Source organism: Lynx canadensis, chromosome D1 (assembly GCF_007474595.2).
Source record: "Lynx canadensis isolate LIC74 chromosome D1, mLynCan4.pri.v2, whole genome shotgun sequence".
NCBI lineage: Eukaryota > Metazoa > Chordata > Mammalia > Carnivora > Felidae > Lynx > Lynx canadensis.
The window spans coordinates 66205991-66221467 of NC_044312.2; the positions used below are offsets into that span (position 1 = coordinate 66205991).

Here is a 15477-nt window from a genome sequence, read left to right on the forward strand (position 1 = left end):
GCACCTGAGTGGCTCAGTCAGTTAAGCGTCCCAACTCCTGACTCTTGACTCTTTGTCCCTGCCCAGCTCACATGCGTACTCTCTCAAATTAAATAAACTTCATATATTTTTAAAGTTTATTTATTTATTTTTGAGAGAGCAAGTGGGGGAGGTAGAGAGAAGATCCCAAAAAGGCTCCACACTGTCAGTGCAGAGCCCAATGTGGGCATCAAACCCATGAACTGTGAGATCATGACCTGAACTGAAATCAAGAGTCGAATATTTAACTGACTGAGCCACCCAGGCATGCCCCTCAAATTAAATAAACATTAAAAAAAAATAAAAATGAAATAATTTAAAACATAAAGGATAAAGAACAGAGAAAAACAAAACCAATAAAACCCTTTAACCACCACCTAAGTATATTAGATTTTAAAATTTCATAGGATATCCTTTAAACTTTATTTCTTTTTTTTTTTTTTTCAACGTTTATTTATTTTTGGGACAGAAAGAGAGCATGAACGGGGAAGGGGCAGAGAGAGAGGGAGACACAGAATCGGAAACAGCCTCCAGGCTCTGAGCCATCAGCCCAGAGCCCGACGCGGGGCTCGAACTCACGGACCGCAAGATCGTGACCTGGCTGAAGTCGGATGCTTAACCGACTGTGCCACCCAGGCGCCCCTAAACTTTATTTCTGATAACAAAAGCAATTTCAGATAGATGTAATCAAGGCCCTTGGGGTACCACTTCGCAATCTTATTTCCCTACTTCTTTCCCTTGGAAATAACCAGTGTCCTGAATTTGGTGTTTAGAATTCCAGTGCAGATATTTATATGCATAAATCATGTTTTCAGGTTATCTGTGAATTGCCTTTTGCAATATGAAATTTTTTGTAAGCTATTTATATTCTATATTATAATTGGAAATAGGTAGAAGCCATGAGGAATTCTGTAGCTGCCTTGTGGTTAACAAATCAGTTTTCACTATATATTTGAAGAGGTGAAAATGTTGTAAGTATATGTATTTGAAATGGATGTCCTGGTTCTATACCCAATTAGTAAATTTTATTGTCTCGTCTCCCCACTTTTTAAACATTCTGATGCCTTCCAGGGATTTGGGATCTGATTGAGGACCATAATGACAATTAAAGAGCAGTTTGTATTTTCAGTCTTTCTTAAATGGCTTGGGGCATGGTTCACTATATCTACTGTAATTACATAAATAGAGGTGACTTAAGCATTGGAGTGGTAGAAATAATGCCGTCTTTCAAATAATTTTGCTGTAAGCCACTGACAGTGATGTCTGGACTGCGATAATCTATATATAAACACAAAAAGGTCTGTAATCTATTTGCAAAATGATGTGGCTCCTTTATTTTCATAATTATTCACATTTTCCTAGGATATTATGTTTTCTTTTTTAGGTAAACTACACATTATTGTCTTTGTTTGTTTCATCATAATGGTATTTCATTAAATTTAAATTCCTTATTGACCCACAATTTTATGAGTCACTTCAAAGCAAAGATTTAAATTTTTTTTTTTTTTCAACGTTTATTTATTTTTTTGGGACAGAGAGAGACAGAGCATGAACGGGGGAGGGGCAGAGAGAGAGGGAGACACAGAATCAGAAACAGGCTCCAGGCTCCGAGCCATCAGCCCAGAGCCCGACGCGGGGCTCGAACTCACGGACCACGAGATCGTGACCTGGCTGAAGTCGGACGCTTAACCGACTGCGCCACCCAGGCGCCCCTCAAAGCAAAGATTTAAAATGATTTCTTAAAATACTATATATTTCAATAAGCAGTGAATTACATTTATGTTATTTAATAATTTATTCAGTGGTGTGGGACAGTTACATACAATTTGTTTTCTCCTCTTTCAGATAACCCAGCAGCTTGAGGGCATCTGCTTACAGGTCATTGGAACTGTTTTACAACAGCATGTCTTAGGTATATACCTCTGTGTTTAAAATTTGCTGCTTTTTTACATCAGCAAGCATTGTCCTAATGACTCCATACTCTCTTTTAGAATTCTATGAGGAGATCTTCTCTTTAGCACATAGTTTGACTTGTCAACAAGTATCTCCACAAATGTGGCAGCTACTACCTTTGGTATTTGAGGTTTTTCAGCAAGATGGGTTTGATTACTTTACAGGTAAGTCAAGTCAGTAACTCAGTAGAAATACTGAGGATTTCCCCCAATTTGATTCATTTTTAGTATATAATTTAAACATATGCTTTTAAGTATTATAAGTGCTCCATTGTTTAGATGTTATCACTAGCAGTTAATGCTCAAGGACAATAACATTGATACCCGTTTTATATTTGATTTAGTTATCCTTTTAGGTTTGTTTTCTTTAACACATATTCTCACCTTCCTGCCCCCTATTAGTCTTTTTTGTATAATAATCATCTTTGTATAATACAGACCAACTATAAGGGACCAGACGGTCTCATATTTGCTTTCTTCTTCTAAGGAGATTTTTTCAGAAACAAAGCATTTATATTAGTAAAGATATTTAAATTTTATTAATTTTTTCGTTTAATTCATTTTTAATGTTTTTATGCTTTTTATTAATACAGATATGATGCCTCTGCTTCATAATTACGTAACAGTTGATACAGACACACTTCTGTCGGATACCAAGTATCTTGAAATGATATATAGTATGTGTAAAAAGGTAGGTCATTTTTAGTAAATGTAAGGATATATTTCATCAGGCTGGTACTACAAAAAGTATGCCATTGTGAAGAATGAAGATACATGATACATTATGGCAAATATATGGGTCTGACAGAATAAGGGCTTTAAAAGCTATAAACTAAAAAAGACTGGGTTCTAGATGCCACAGTAATGGCTTTGACAAGTGTTTGTCTTCTGTCTGCCCTGACATTTAATTGGAGTTACAAAGTTTTTTTGAATTTTAGAGTGCCTGGAACTTACCTTAGCCTAGTTCTTTGCTAGGCTTTGATTCAAAAGAAGGAAAGAACTGATTTGAGAGATACTTGAAAGGATCAGGAATAGTTAGAAGTGTTTATTATACAGAAAATTCTTGGAGGTTACAGGTTTATGGAGACTATACGAAAGTTATTTAGTAAATAGCAAGATTGTAAAAGCCAAGGATTTTTTTTTTTAATGTTTGTTTATTTTTGAGTGAGAGAGAGAGAGAGAGAGAAAGAGAGAGAGAGAGAGAGTGTGGGCAGGGGAAGGGCAGAAAGAGAGGGAGACACAGAATCCAAAGCAAAAGTCAAGGATTTATTTAAAATGAAAGTCAAATAGTACTGTGCCATTTCTTGGAAAATCACAAGTAAGTGTATGGTGAATGTAACTTTTTTTTTATGTTTATTGATTTTTGAGAGAGAGAGAGCATGAGTTGGGGAGGAGCAGAGAGAGAGAGAGAGAGAGAGAGAGAGAGAGAATCCCAAGCACAGAACCCGATTCAGGGCTTGAACCCACAAACGGTGAGATCACGGCCTGAGCCAAAATCAGAAGTTGGACATTTAATGGACTGAGCCACCCAGGCACCCCAGTTAGTTAGTTTTATATAATGTTTTTCTTAAACAGAAGGTAGGGAATAAAATCTTTGAATTGGGGTCCTTCATTATCAGTCAATATAATTGAGTAGCATTTGCAGTTCTATCAGTGTTGAGAGGCAGCAGGGTGTTTAATACCAAGCATTTAAAAAAATGATTTTGTTCTATGGCATTTTTTAGATGGGCTTGTCTCGTTGATCCTTTTCTTTTTGAACACTTCATCACAAAATCATTATCTGGTATATTATTATTTATTGCCAGTTACACAGTTTATGTTACTACTCTGGGAATATTGATATCCATACCATTTATTTGCCTTTTCCAGAAGTTATCCTTAACACTTCGAGTCCTCTAACGCTAACTAGCACAAGTCCAAAAATTTCTTGTCTGGGAACAGCATTTACCATCAACAGGCTGCCTTTTCTTCTCTCTCACTTCAATGACACTATTTTTTATTTTGTGAGATTTATGTAGAGAAAAGGCTTTCCTAGCAATGTTAGCTTCTTAAAATTTATTATTTTTCTTTCTTTTTTTATTTTCACTTTACATAAAAGCCAGATATCCTTAAGAAAGGTATGGTGCTTTAGCTACCAGGGTTGTATGAGAAGATAGTAGTTTTCAACATGCAGTGATCCAGAATGACACTATAGGGGAAGTGATTTGATTAGACCAGGAGGTAAGAGTGCTGAAATAAGACCAACCAGTAATTCCCAAATCCTCACTGTTGTTTTAGATTATAGTCTGTGTAATAAATATTGCAATCATATATATGAATTAGAATATCTTAAGAAAAACTCCAGAGACTAGACAGGGGACAGAGAAATTCCTTGATTTAAAGGTTTCATGATGCCTCATTGCAGTTTTATATTCTGTATTGATCAGGTTCTTACAGGAGTTGCAGGAGAAGATGCAGAGTGTCATGCAGCAAAATTGTTAGAGGTCATCATTCTACAGTGCAAAGGGCGTGGCATTGACCAGGTCAGTGAGGCAATGATTAATGTTTCCTATCTGAGGCTTCAGAGAGATAATCTTTCCCTCCAGTTTTTTTCTTTTGGGGTATTTTTTGTATATTTTGTATGTTATTATTTATTATGACACTGTAGATAACGTTTTTTTAATTGTTGGCTTAAAGTTAATATATAATGATCATATGTTTAGTATGTCTGAAAATATGACAAGTTTTATGGCTACTTGTTATCATGCAGAGTGAGATTTTTTTTTTAATAGTATGCTGTGGAGTATTGTTTGCCACATTATTACTTCACAGTAAGAAAGACTTAGTTGTTAAATTTCCATGGTCAGTTTCAGTAGTTTTTCTTCCAGCTCTATTGATATAATTCAAACATAATGTTATATAAGTTTAAGGTGTGTAATATGATGAATTGATACACATATATTGTGGAGTGATTACTACAATAAGGTTATTAGTAAGAATATTGTGAATCCACCTGGCTATTGTGGTGAGGCTCAGTGAAGATTTGTCTTCTCTAAAGTTAGACTTCTCAGTGAATCCCTCAACAATATGAACTATTGGGTCATCCAATGGGGATAAAAAGAAGTTGGTTGAGGCAACAAGTTAATATGGGTAGGATGGTTAGATTACTATTAACAGTTTTGGAATATTTTGCTCTTTATAGTGCATTCCCTTATTTGTGGAAGCAGCTTTAGAGAGACTGACAAGAGAGGTGAAGACAAGTGAACTTCGGACAATGTGCCTGCAAGTTGCCATTGCAGCTTTGTATTATAATCCACATCTCCTTCTGAACACCTTAGAAAATCTTCGTTTCCCTAATAATGTTGAACCAGTTACAAATCATTTTATTACACAGTGGCTTAATGATGTTGATTGTTTCTTGGGGTAAGTGACATACATTGGATCTTTGTTTATTTAACTTGGTGAGAAACTCTGCTTATTAAAAAAAAGAAAATATTTTATTTTTTAGGCTTCATGACAGAAAGATGTGTGTTCTGGGCCTGTGTGCTCTTATTGATATGGAACAAATACCACAAGTTTTAAATCAGGTTTCTGGACAGATTTTGCCAGCTTTTATCCTTTTATTTAATGGATTAAAAAGAGCATATGCTTGCCATGCAGAACACGAAAATGACAGTGATGATGATGATGAAGCTGAAGATGATGATGAAACCGGTAAGGAATTTGTGGTGGAGGAAGCCAGACTTACCGACTTCGAAATATCATTGGACTTGTTTTTTAGCCTGTCTCCTAAAGAAATATGGATCATAGCCAAATGCTTTCATGTTCATTCATTCATAGAAAGACTGCCTTATCTTCCAAATAGAGTAAGGTGTATGAAGGCAGGAACTTTGAATAGATCTCCAACATGTAAAGCAGTTCTAGGCATTTATGGTTTTTAGTGTGGGCAAACATCTATCGTCTGTTAGCGCTAACACCTAAGTATACCTACGCTATAAAATTAAGTCAATTAGATGTTGGCTAATACATTTCATCTGTAGAACACTAGACTATAAGAGTATAAAGTGATAGAAAGTTGGGTAATGGTTTAAAAAAAAAAACAACTCCCAAAAGCTACTCTATGGATATAACATAAACTGTAATTTTTTTATTGGTATTTGGTTTGGTATATACCATAAGTTCCAGAGAACAATAAGTGCTGAATCTCATATTATGTAATCCTTTTTCAGACCTCTAGTATTAAGAATTGTGGTTGGGTTTCTTGGGATTTCTAGGAGAAATTTTTTATTCTAGGGGCGCCTGGGTGGCTCATTCGGTTAAGCATCCAAGTTCAGCTCAGGTCATGATCTCACAGTCCGTGAGTTTGAGCCACACCTCAGGCTCTGTGCTGACAGCTCAGAGCCTGGAGCCTGCTTCGGATTCTGTGTCTCCCTCTCTCTCTGGCCCTCCCCCATTCATGCTCTGTCTCTCTCTGTTTCAAAAATAAATAAACATTAAAAATAAATAAATAAAATTTTTAAAAAAGAAATTTTTTATTCTATTGCTGATTTTATATATATACATATATATATAATTTGTTTCATTATTTTGAGAGAGCGTGTATGTGAGCAGGGAAAGGGCAGAGAGAGAGAATCTCAAGCAGGTTCTGCACTGTCAGCACAGAGCCTGACACAGGGCTTGGTCTCACAAACCATGAGATCATGAGCCAAAATCAAGAGTTGGACACCTAACCAAGTGCCCCTGTTGCTGAGTATTTAAACGCTACTTCCTGAAACTTGAATTTATTCAATTGTGATTTGTAATTTATTGACTGTGGTCACTGTCACTTTGTTGAGTAACAGAATACTGTTAACAAACGCACCTATTTATGACTCTGTGGTAGAGGAACTGGGGAGTGATGAAGATGATATTGATGAAGATGGGCAAGAATATTTGGAGATTTTGGCTAAGCAAGCAGGGGAGGATGGAGATGATGAAGACTGGGAAGAGGATGATGCTGAGGAGACTGCTCTGGAAGGCTATTCCACAATCATTGATGATGAAGATAACCCTGTTGATGAGTATCAGATATTTAAAGCTATATTTCAAAGTAAGTCAACTTTTATATGTAACTCAGCTAGGTCTATATGATCCATTTTCCTGAATCCATCTGTTCTTGTTTGTGTCTGTCACTTAAAGAAGGGATTTAGGTATATCAAACCCAAACTAGAATATGATTTAGGGATTGGTAGCTAAAGTATACAAAGTTACTTCTACTGTTACCATAGAGTTTCAGAGTATTGCCTCATTTTATTATTTTACTTTTATTTAGATTGTCACGCTGAAACATGCACATTATAAGAAAATGGTGTAGTTCAAAGTTTATACAATGACAGTTCCTCTTTCCCACTTCTGATTCCTAGCCTTTCAGCATTTTCCAGAGGTATCCTCTGTTTGTTGTGTGTTTGTGTATTTGTGTATCTTTTTTTTTCCTGGCCAAAACCATAATGAACTTTGGAGAATTTGACCATTTTTAACATTAGTGGTCTTAGAATCCCTTTTCTTTTTTCCTGTAGCACATTGTATGTGGCTTTACCATCTTTTACTTGGACTTCAACAAAATATAACATCAGTGTTCCATCCAGCTTAAGAAATTCAAATTGGCACTATATTTGAAACACCCTTTTCTCCACAGTTAACGACTATGTTGACTGTCAGTTCTATATATTATGAGAACTTTGATGTAGAATAAATTTTCTGATAACGAAGGCATTACTCTTCCAATCCCATGACAAAGCATTTTTGATACAAGGTTACAGAAACACAGTAGCTTTTCAAGTTGATCATTTTCAAGTTGCTTTTAACTCTGAATCTTTATTTTATTATTATTATTTTTAATGTTCATTTATTTTTGAGAGAGACAGAGCATGAGTAGGGGAAGAGCAGAGAGAGAAGCAGACACAGAATCTGAAGCAGGCTCCAAGCTCTGAGCTGATAGCACAGAGCCCAATGTGGTGCTCAAACCCACGAACTGTGAGATCATGACCTGAGCCGAAGTCAGACACTCAGCCGACTGAGCCCCCAGGCACCCCTAACTCTGAATCTTTTAAATGGTTGAGGTACTTGTAAAGTTTCCCTACTCTATTACTTAATTATATAAGACCTGGTTTCAGTTCTGATTCTTTATTTGCTTAGAGATATAAATTATGAGAATGATTAGATTTTTTTGAGGCATAAGCCAAACCAGAATTTTTCCTCCCTATCACAAATAAAGTTAACTTCACCTCTTATTGGGAAAATATAAAGTAGATCAGAATGTCGGTATTGGAGGTGAAGTAGAAGGAACAGAATAGAAAGGAACTACCAGGCCTCTCATAATTTCCCTTTTTCCCCTTGTTTTCTTTTTGATAGCTATACAAAATCGTAATCCTGTGTGGTATCAGGCTTTGACTCATGGTCTTAATGAAGAGCAAAGAAAACAGTTACAGGATATAGCAACTCTGGCTGATCAAAGAAGAGCAGCCCATGGTATGTCAATTGACCACAACCCCTCTTTAATGCAATTAATGACTTGATAGAGCTCTAAAATCTTTATATTAAATGATATAAAATTATATAAAAGCTACAATTGTTGCAGGTGATAGGAATTCTGAAGGAAGGAAATGTGAAGGAATGAAGAAATGAATTCTGTTTTTACCCATAGTGCACTGATTTTAAGTGTAATTGGAGACTACTTTCAGTATACAGTAGCTTTGATAAAGTTGCTCAAGCTTACGGTGATGGCTTGATAGTAGAAAGTTCTATTAAAAGTGTAAACAAGTTTTTAGGTTATGAAAACTATGCATTTTCTTAGAAATATATTAAAGGAAATCCCAGACATCATCACATCTTAGCATCTTTAAACATTTCAGTATGCATTTTAGAAAAGGACATTTTAGATAATATATAGCCTAACAATTTTCTGTAGGTTTTAATACCATTAGCCAAACTAGTTTAATATAAAAAGTATCCTCCTTATAGAGAAAGCATAGCTTCTTATTAAGGTATTTTATATTTGGATTTGCCAACACTAGATTCATTGGCTGTTACTCCCTTTGAAGACTAAATCCTGATTTAGTATTTGACTCAGAAAGGTTTATTAAAAAAATTTTTTTAACATCAGAAAGTGAAAGTTGGCTAATGTCTATAGCATACAACAGTAGAGTTTATCTTCTCCATATAATGTACCCCTCTTTTATTTCTATGTAAGAGAAGGGGCAAGAGGACAACTTTGGAACTTCCTAGCTAATACTAGTGGGTTAATAAGCTTTTGTTAATGTCTGTCAGTTTCTTCTCTTCTTCAAAGTGGTAAGAAGATCAGATACTCTATTAAACTTCCACGTACTTGTTTTTTTAGAATCCAAAATGATTGAGAAGCATGGAGGATACAAATTCAGTGCTCCAGTTGTGCCAAGTTCTTTCAATTTTGGAGGCCCGGCACCAGGGATGAATTGAATTATCACTTTGTTTCCTGCTGTGTGATTGTAGTGAAGAGCTTGTGTTCCTCCTAGTAGCGGTTCCAGAACTGGTTCATGTTATCTACTCTAAACTAATTGATCAATAGATGGACAAAAAAAACCCAGGAGGTGGGACCTGATCATGCAACTTGGCACTGAAAAAGAAACCAGAGGGATTTCAGCAGGGGGGAGGGGGAGGGAGGTAATTTGGGGGCTGTATTTTCTTTATTTTTTGAAGAAAGTAAGATTCTGACTGAAAGTTCAAGTGACACTGTGGAAATCTGAAACGAGGGGATGTCATGAAGGCAGCTTTTCTTTTTCTGAGGAAAAAATAGGCATGGGCTACAGGACTATTTAAAATGTCTCATTTACAGTATAAGCTCAAAGGTAGATGTAATTTTTATACCTATGAGTATTTGTCCGATTTCTGTCTCTTCCTCACCATTGGGTATCTATTCTTTATATGTAAATAAGATAAGGTAATCGATAGCCTTATTCAATCTTCATCATTTTCATTCATCAAAGATTGTTCCTATGTAGATTATTGAACATTTATTGTAGCACTACATAACTGATTAAAACAAATCTGTAAATGAATTAGCACTTTCATATTGAAACAAGCCTGCTAGCCTATGTATAAAATAGCAAAATGTTTGCTGTTTATAAAAAGAAGGGATGTAATGGGGTGGGGGGCAGGGGTAATTTCAAGTTATTAATTTAAAAATGAACTAGCAATTTTGTACCTGGTGACTTTGTGGTGCACTCACCTCTGATAGTGACTTGAATTCGGTATGTTAAAAGGGGTTAGTGATATTTCATTGCTGCTAAAAAATGGCAACTCCCTCTGTGTCCTGTTTTTTCTTAAAGCTCTCAGTGTACAAGTGGATACTTGGATACAAGACCTTACTGTATCAAATAAGAAAGGTGATATTTGAAGCATGTAAATTGGATATAAAGTTCTACTCTTAAAGAGTTGATAAAAGAGTATGGTTAAACATCTATATATGCAATCTATTAAAAGAACTTAATTCGGCTATTATGTCTTGATTTGATTGCAGTTTTTTCCTAATTATAAAACTTTTTCCTTATTGGCCTGTTTTTATCCTGTACCTGGAAACAGTGCAAAATGCACACTTCTAAAATTTAACATTTAATACCTGCCCATATCCCCCTCTCCTTATCTCTCCTACCCCTCTTGTTGATTGTGGTATCTGATCTTAGATAGATAGGCTGAAGGCACACGGTTCCCTCCAAAAACCACTATTGATACCACTGCAAAAACAAGCCAGCAACAAAGACAATGGAGAGGTTGGCTTGCTTCCCTCTCTCCTAACTGCATGTTCAAAAATAAGCCTTTATTGATCTTGAACATCTGTCAGATGAGTCATACATTGGGTTATTTTTTTATATACATGTATACACACAATATTTCAAATTGAAAGCAACATCTCAATGGATTCAAAACTATTAAATGCTGTTGTCTATAACAGACTAGGAAATTTATAATTGTAAAAATGAAACAAATGCACATATTGATATTTAAAATGCGTAATGAAGAAAACCCATTGGTGTTGTGCTTTTCTTGTATGCCAATAATTAAGCCACTACTGTTGGCACTGTGTGGTTTTCTATTTTAACACTGAAGGAGTGAAAGTATTTCCTATATTTATGAATTTACTATGAAAATCTTGGCAAAAAAAGAAAAAAAATTGTCTGTCTAAAATGTGTGGGTGAAAACTGTTAATCAAGTGTGTTTCTACTTTTTTCCCCCAAGTTGGACACCATCTGTATACCCAAGGTTGCTTAAGGGGATTTCACTATTATATAAAAATCAATAAAATTAAAATGGAGTAGTTGTATATATGCAACATTGTGTACAGAGGGGATATATTGAATAGTATTAAACATTTTCGTCTTCCTTTACCTTTTATCCCTTAATATCTAGTCTACTTTTTTAAATTTCAGACTTCAATGCTCTTTGAATTGATAATTCCAATTTTCACATTGTTATTGGAAAACCATATCTAATAAAGGTTTTAGTTATTCCCATGCACAGTATGAAAATTCTCATTTGCTGAGCTTTTATTCCAAGAAAACGTATTGTTATGTCTTTGAGAATTTTTATTGTCTCCTCTGTCATACAATCTAATCTCCATTTACAGATTTTAATTGAAAGTAAAGACCTTAAAATTAAATGACGTGAATATTAACTAGTACTCCAGTGTTAGTTTCTAATGTATCAAATATATATATCTCAGTTATTCACAGTATTTCCTTAAATTTAACATCAAATTATAGTTGTTGTGTTTTTTTTTTTTACAGATTATGCACCTTGGTATTTGTCAGTGCTTCTGGACAAGGTTGTAGAACTTTGGATAACTTCAAGAGTATTTACAGACTTGTAATTGGTTGCATGTAGATAGTATTTATTCAATATACAGCCTTTTCCACAGTTTCGCTAACCTATAACTTAAACTTTTTAATTTCTAGAAGTTAATTATGATTTGGTTTAGGTTTCAATTTTTGTTTTGTTTAACGGCTTTCAGCGAAAGCATAGAAACTTCACTTTTTGGTAAACTTAAACCATCTATTTTTTAAAAATATATTCATTTATCATTGTTAAAAAAAGTTAATCTGTTTCTCTCCAGGTATAAATGGTGATTACTAAGCTACACACCTTATCAAGATAGTGATTGCTGTGCTCACCTCTGGAAAGGACCAGAGTGTAGAGCAGGGGTGGCCAAACCACAACCCTATGACTATATGCCTTTATTCAGCCCCAGATGTAGGCCCTGAAGCAAGCATGAAGAAAAGGTCATTAAGAACTGTATTAATAGGACTAAACCACATCTTTGGGAAGATCTAACCCAATGCCTTAAGCATAGTAGGCATTCCATAAATGTTTGTAAAATGAATGACCTAAAATTACATTAAAACCTATCCATTATAAAAATGTCAGTTTTGTTCTATATACTTTTAAGTTCTGGTGAAGAGTATCTGTGAATCTTTATTAGCATGCCTAAATTCTAGATTTTACCCTTGATGAGGTTGGCCACTCTTGGAATTGCACTTTGGTGCATGTGGTTCTTACAAAGGGAAACTAGATACCCAGCTAGAAATCCGGGATTTTATCAGTATGTAAGGGGAAAGTATCTTTTAAGTAACTTCTTTGTGAAGTAATCCTCCCTTTCTCGGTTTTTTTAAAGCATAGGTGATCATATATACGTCTAGATTTTGCTTTCGTGTATAGATTGAAATTTGTCGGTTACACTCAATATTTGAATCCTATATTTAAATGCTTCCTATCTGAGTCTTAAAAGATTTTTTTTTTCTTTTTGAGAGGGAGTGCATGTGCGCACGCAAGCAGGGCAGAGGGAGAGGGAGAGAGAATCTTAAGTAGTCTCCACCACAGTGCAGAGTCCAACATGGGGCTCAGTCTCTTAATTGTAAGATCATGACCTGAGTCAAAATCAAGAATCAGACAATCAACTGAGCCACTATCCAGGTGCTCTTTAAGAGTTTTTAGGGGCACCTAGGTGGCTCAATTGGTTAAGTATCCAACTTCTGCTCAGGTCATAATCCCATGTTTCATGGTTGTTCAAGCCCTGCATTGGGCTCTGAGTTTGAGTTGACAGTTCAGAGCCTGGAGCCTGCTTCAGATTCTGTGCCTCTCTCTCTGTCCTTCCCCTACTTATGCTTGCTCTCTCAAAAATAAATAAACAGGGGCGCCTGGGTGGCGCAGTCGGTTAAGCGTCCGACTTCAGCCAGGTCACGATCTCGCGGTCCGTGAGTTCGAGCCCCGCGTCGGGCTCTGGGCTGATGGCTCAGAGCCTGGAGCCTGTTTCCGATTCTGTGTCTCCTTCTCTCTCTGCCCCTCCCCCATTCATGCTCTGTCTCTCTCTGTCCCAAAAATAAATAAACGTTGAAAAAAAAAATTAAAAAAAATAAATAAACATTAAAAAATAAAAGATTAAAAAAAATCGTTTAATGAACTAAAGCTAGAAATACAAGGGAACTCCTCAACCTGAAAAAAGGGCATTACCAAAACTCTTTTTTTTCTTAATTTTATTTTTATTTATTTATTTATTTATTTATTTTTGAGAGAGAGAGGGTGCAAGCAGGGGAGGAGCAGAGAGAGGGAGACACAGAATCCAAAGCAGGCTTCAGTCTCTGAGCTGTCAGCACAGAGCCCAATGTGGGGCTTGAATTCATGAACCATGAGATCATGACTGAGCCGAAGTCAGATGCTTAAGCTACTGAGCCACCAGGGTGCCCCTCAAAAACCTTTTTTAAAAAGCTAATTAAAGGACCTAATGATGAAAGGATAAAAACTACAATCAAGAACCAGACAAGCAAGTAACCTGTTGCCAATTCTGTTCAACATTTTACCTGAGATTGTGTAGCCAGGGCAATTAGGCAAGAAGAAGAAATAAAAGCCTTTCAGATTGGAATGGAAGAAGTGAAACTTTGCAGATGACATGATCTTGTAGAAAACTTATAGGAATCCACATATAGAAAAGAGCTAAGGGCTTAATCACAGTTGCAAGACACAAGATTAATATTCAAAAAAACCCCTTATATTCCTATACAATAGCAATGAAAATAAAATTGCATTTATAATAGCATCAAAAATTTAGCGAAGCTGAACATAAAGTCTATAAACGCTGTTGGAAAAAGACCTAAATGGAAAGACCTCCCATATTCATGAGTTGAAAGTATCATGATGGCAACACTCCCCAGATCTACAGATTCTGTGTAATCCCTAAAAAAATCCCAGCTACTTTTTTTTTTTTTAACAGGAATTGACAAAATAATTGTAAAATTGTATGGAAATGCAAGGGACTCAACCATGACAGTGGTACTGGTGTAAGAATAGACATTTTATGCTGACTGATGGAATAAAGTTGAGAATAAAGAAATAAAACTAAGTTTATAGTCAACTGATTTTTGACAAGGGTGCCAAGACCATTCAATATGAAAATAATCTTTTCAAGTGATTCTGAGACAGCTGGGTATGTACCCTCACACCGTACATAAATGTGGTTAAAAGATTTACATATAAGACCTCACTCAAACTTTGAAACTCTTAGGAAAAAATGCATTAATCTTTGTGACTCTGAATTAGGCAACGGTTTCTTGGATCTAACACTAAAGCACAAGCAACAAAAGGTTAAAATAGGTGACTTGAACTTCATCAAAATTTTAAACTGCTTCAAAGTGAAAAGACAACCCAGAGGACCTTTACAACTCAACAACAAAAAAACCCCAATTGAAAAGGGAATCCTGGGTGGCCTGGCTGACTCAGTTGGTAGAAGATGCGATTCTTGATCTTGGGCTCAGGAGTTCAAGCCCCATGTTAGGCACAGAGCTTATTTAAAAAAAAAAAAAAAAAAAAAAAAATTCTTCAAAGAAATGACCTGTATCAGGAAAAGATGCTGAATGTCACTGGCCACTAGGGAAATCACAAGGAGATATTTCACACCGATTAGCATGTCTATCATCGAGAAGGTGAACAATTACAAGTTTGAAGAGGATGTAGAGAAACTGGCACACTCAAATTGCTGAGAATGCTTACCTGTTGTAGAAAAGTTTGGCAGTTCCTCAGAAGACTGAAAATAGTGGAACACAGAAATGCTCCTAGATGTACATACCCACAAGAAATGAAACACGTTTGCACAAAAACATGGACATAATTGTTCATAGCATTATAGCCAAAAGGTGAAAACCCAAATAACCATTAATTGATGGATAAACAAAATGTATAGTCACAACCAGTTGGATATTAACAATAAAAAGTAAGTACTGTTAACATGCTACAATGTGGATGAGCCTTGAAACAGTGAAAGAAGTCAAGTCAAAATGTTCCATTTATATGAAATGTCTAGAATTGTCAAATCCAGAGACAAATTAGTGGTTGTGGGAGTGGGAAAGGGAATGAAGACTGCTAATGGATGATGAAGGTTTTCTTCTGGTGAAGATGACAATGTTTTATTTTTTCTTTAGGTTTTATTTATTTAAGTAACTCTACACCCATGTGGGGCTCAAACTCACGA

At 35.6% G+C, this 15477-nt stretch overlaps 1 protein-coding gene across 1 annotated transcript in view; it reads left to right on the forward strand.

The window, feature by feature from the left end:
• The window catches only part of IPO7 (importin 7), a 47629-nt gene extending 36147 nt beyond the window's left edge, over positions 1 to 11482 (forward strand). Inside the window, exons 17-25 of the mRNA XM_030331302.2 lie at positions 1864 to 1930; positions 2010 to 2135; positions 2564 to 2661; positions 4397 to 4492; positions 5152 to 5372; positions 5458 to 5663; positions 6832 to 7038; positions 8340 to 8456; positions 9325 to 11482. Of these exons, the coding sequence (XP_030187162.1) occupies positions 1864 to 1930; positions 2010 to 2135; positions 2564 to 2661; positions 4397 to 4492; positions 5152 to 5372; positions 5458 to 5663; positions 6832 to 7038; positions 8340 to 8456; positions 9325 to 9422 (1236 nt within the window). The 3' untranslated portion in view covers positions 9423 to 11482. The remainder of the gene's footprint in view (positions 1 to 1863; positions 1931 to 2009; positions 2136 to 2563; positions 2662 to 4396; positions 4493 to 5151; positions 5373 to 5457; positions 5664 to 6831; positions 7039 to 8339; positions 8457 to 9324) is intronic.
• The last annotated feature ends 3995 nt before the right edge of the window (positions 11483 to 15477 follow it).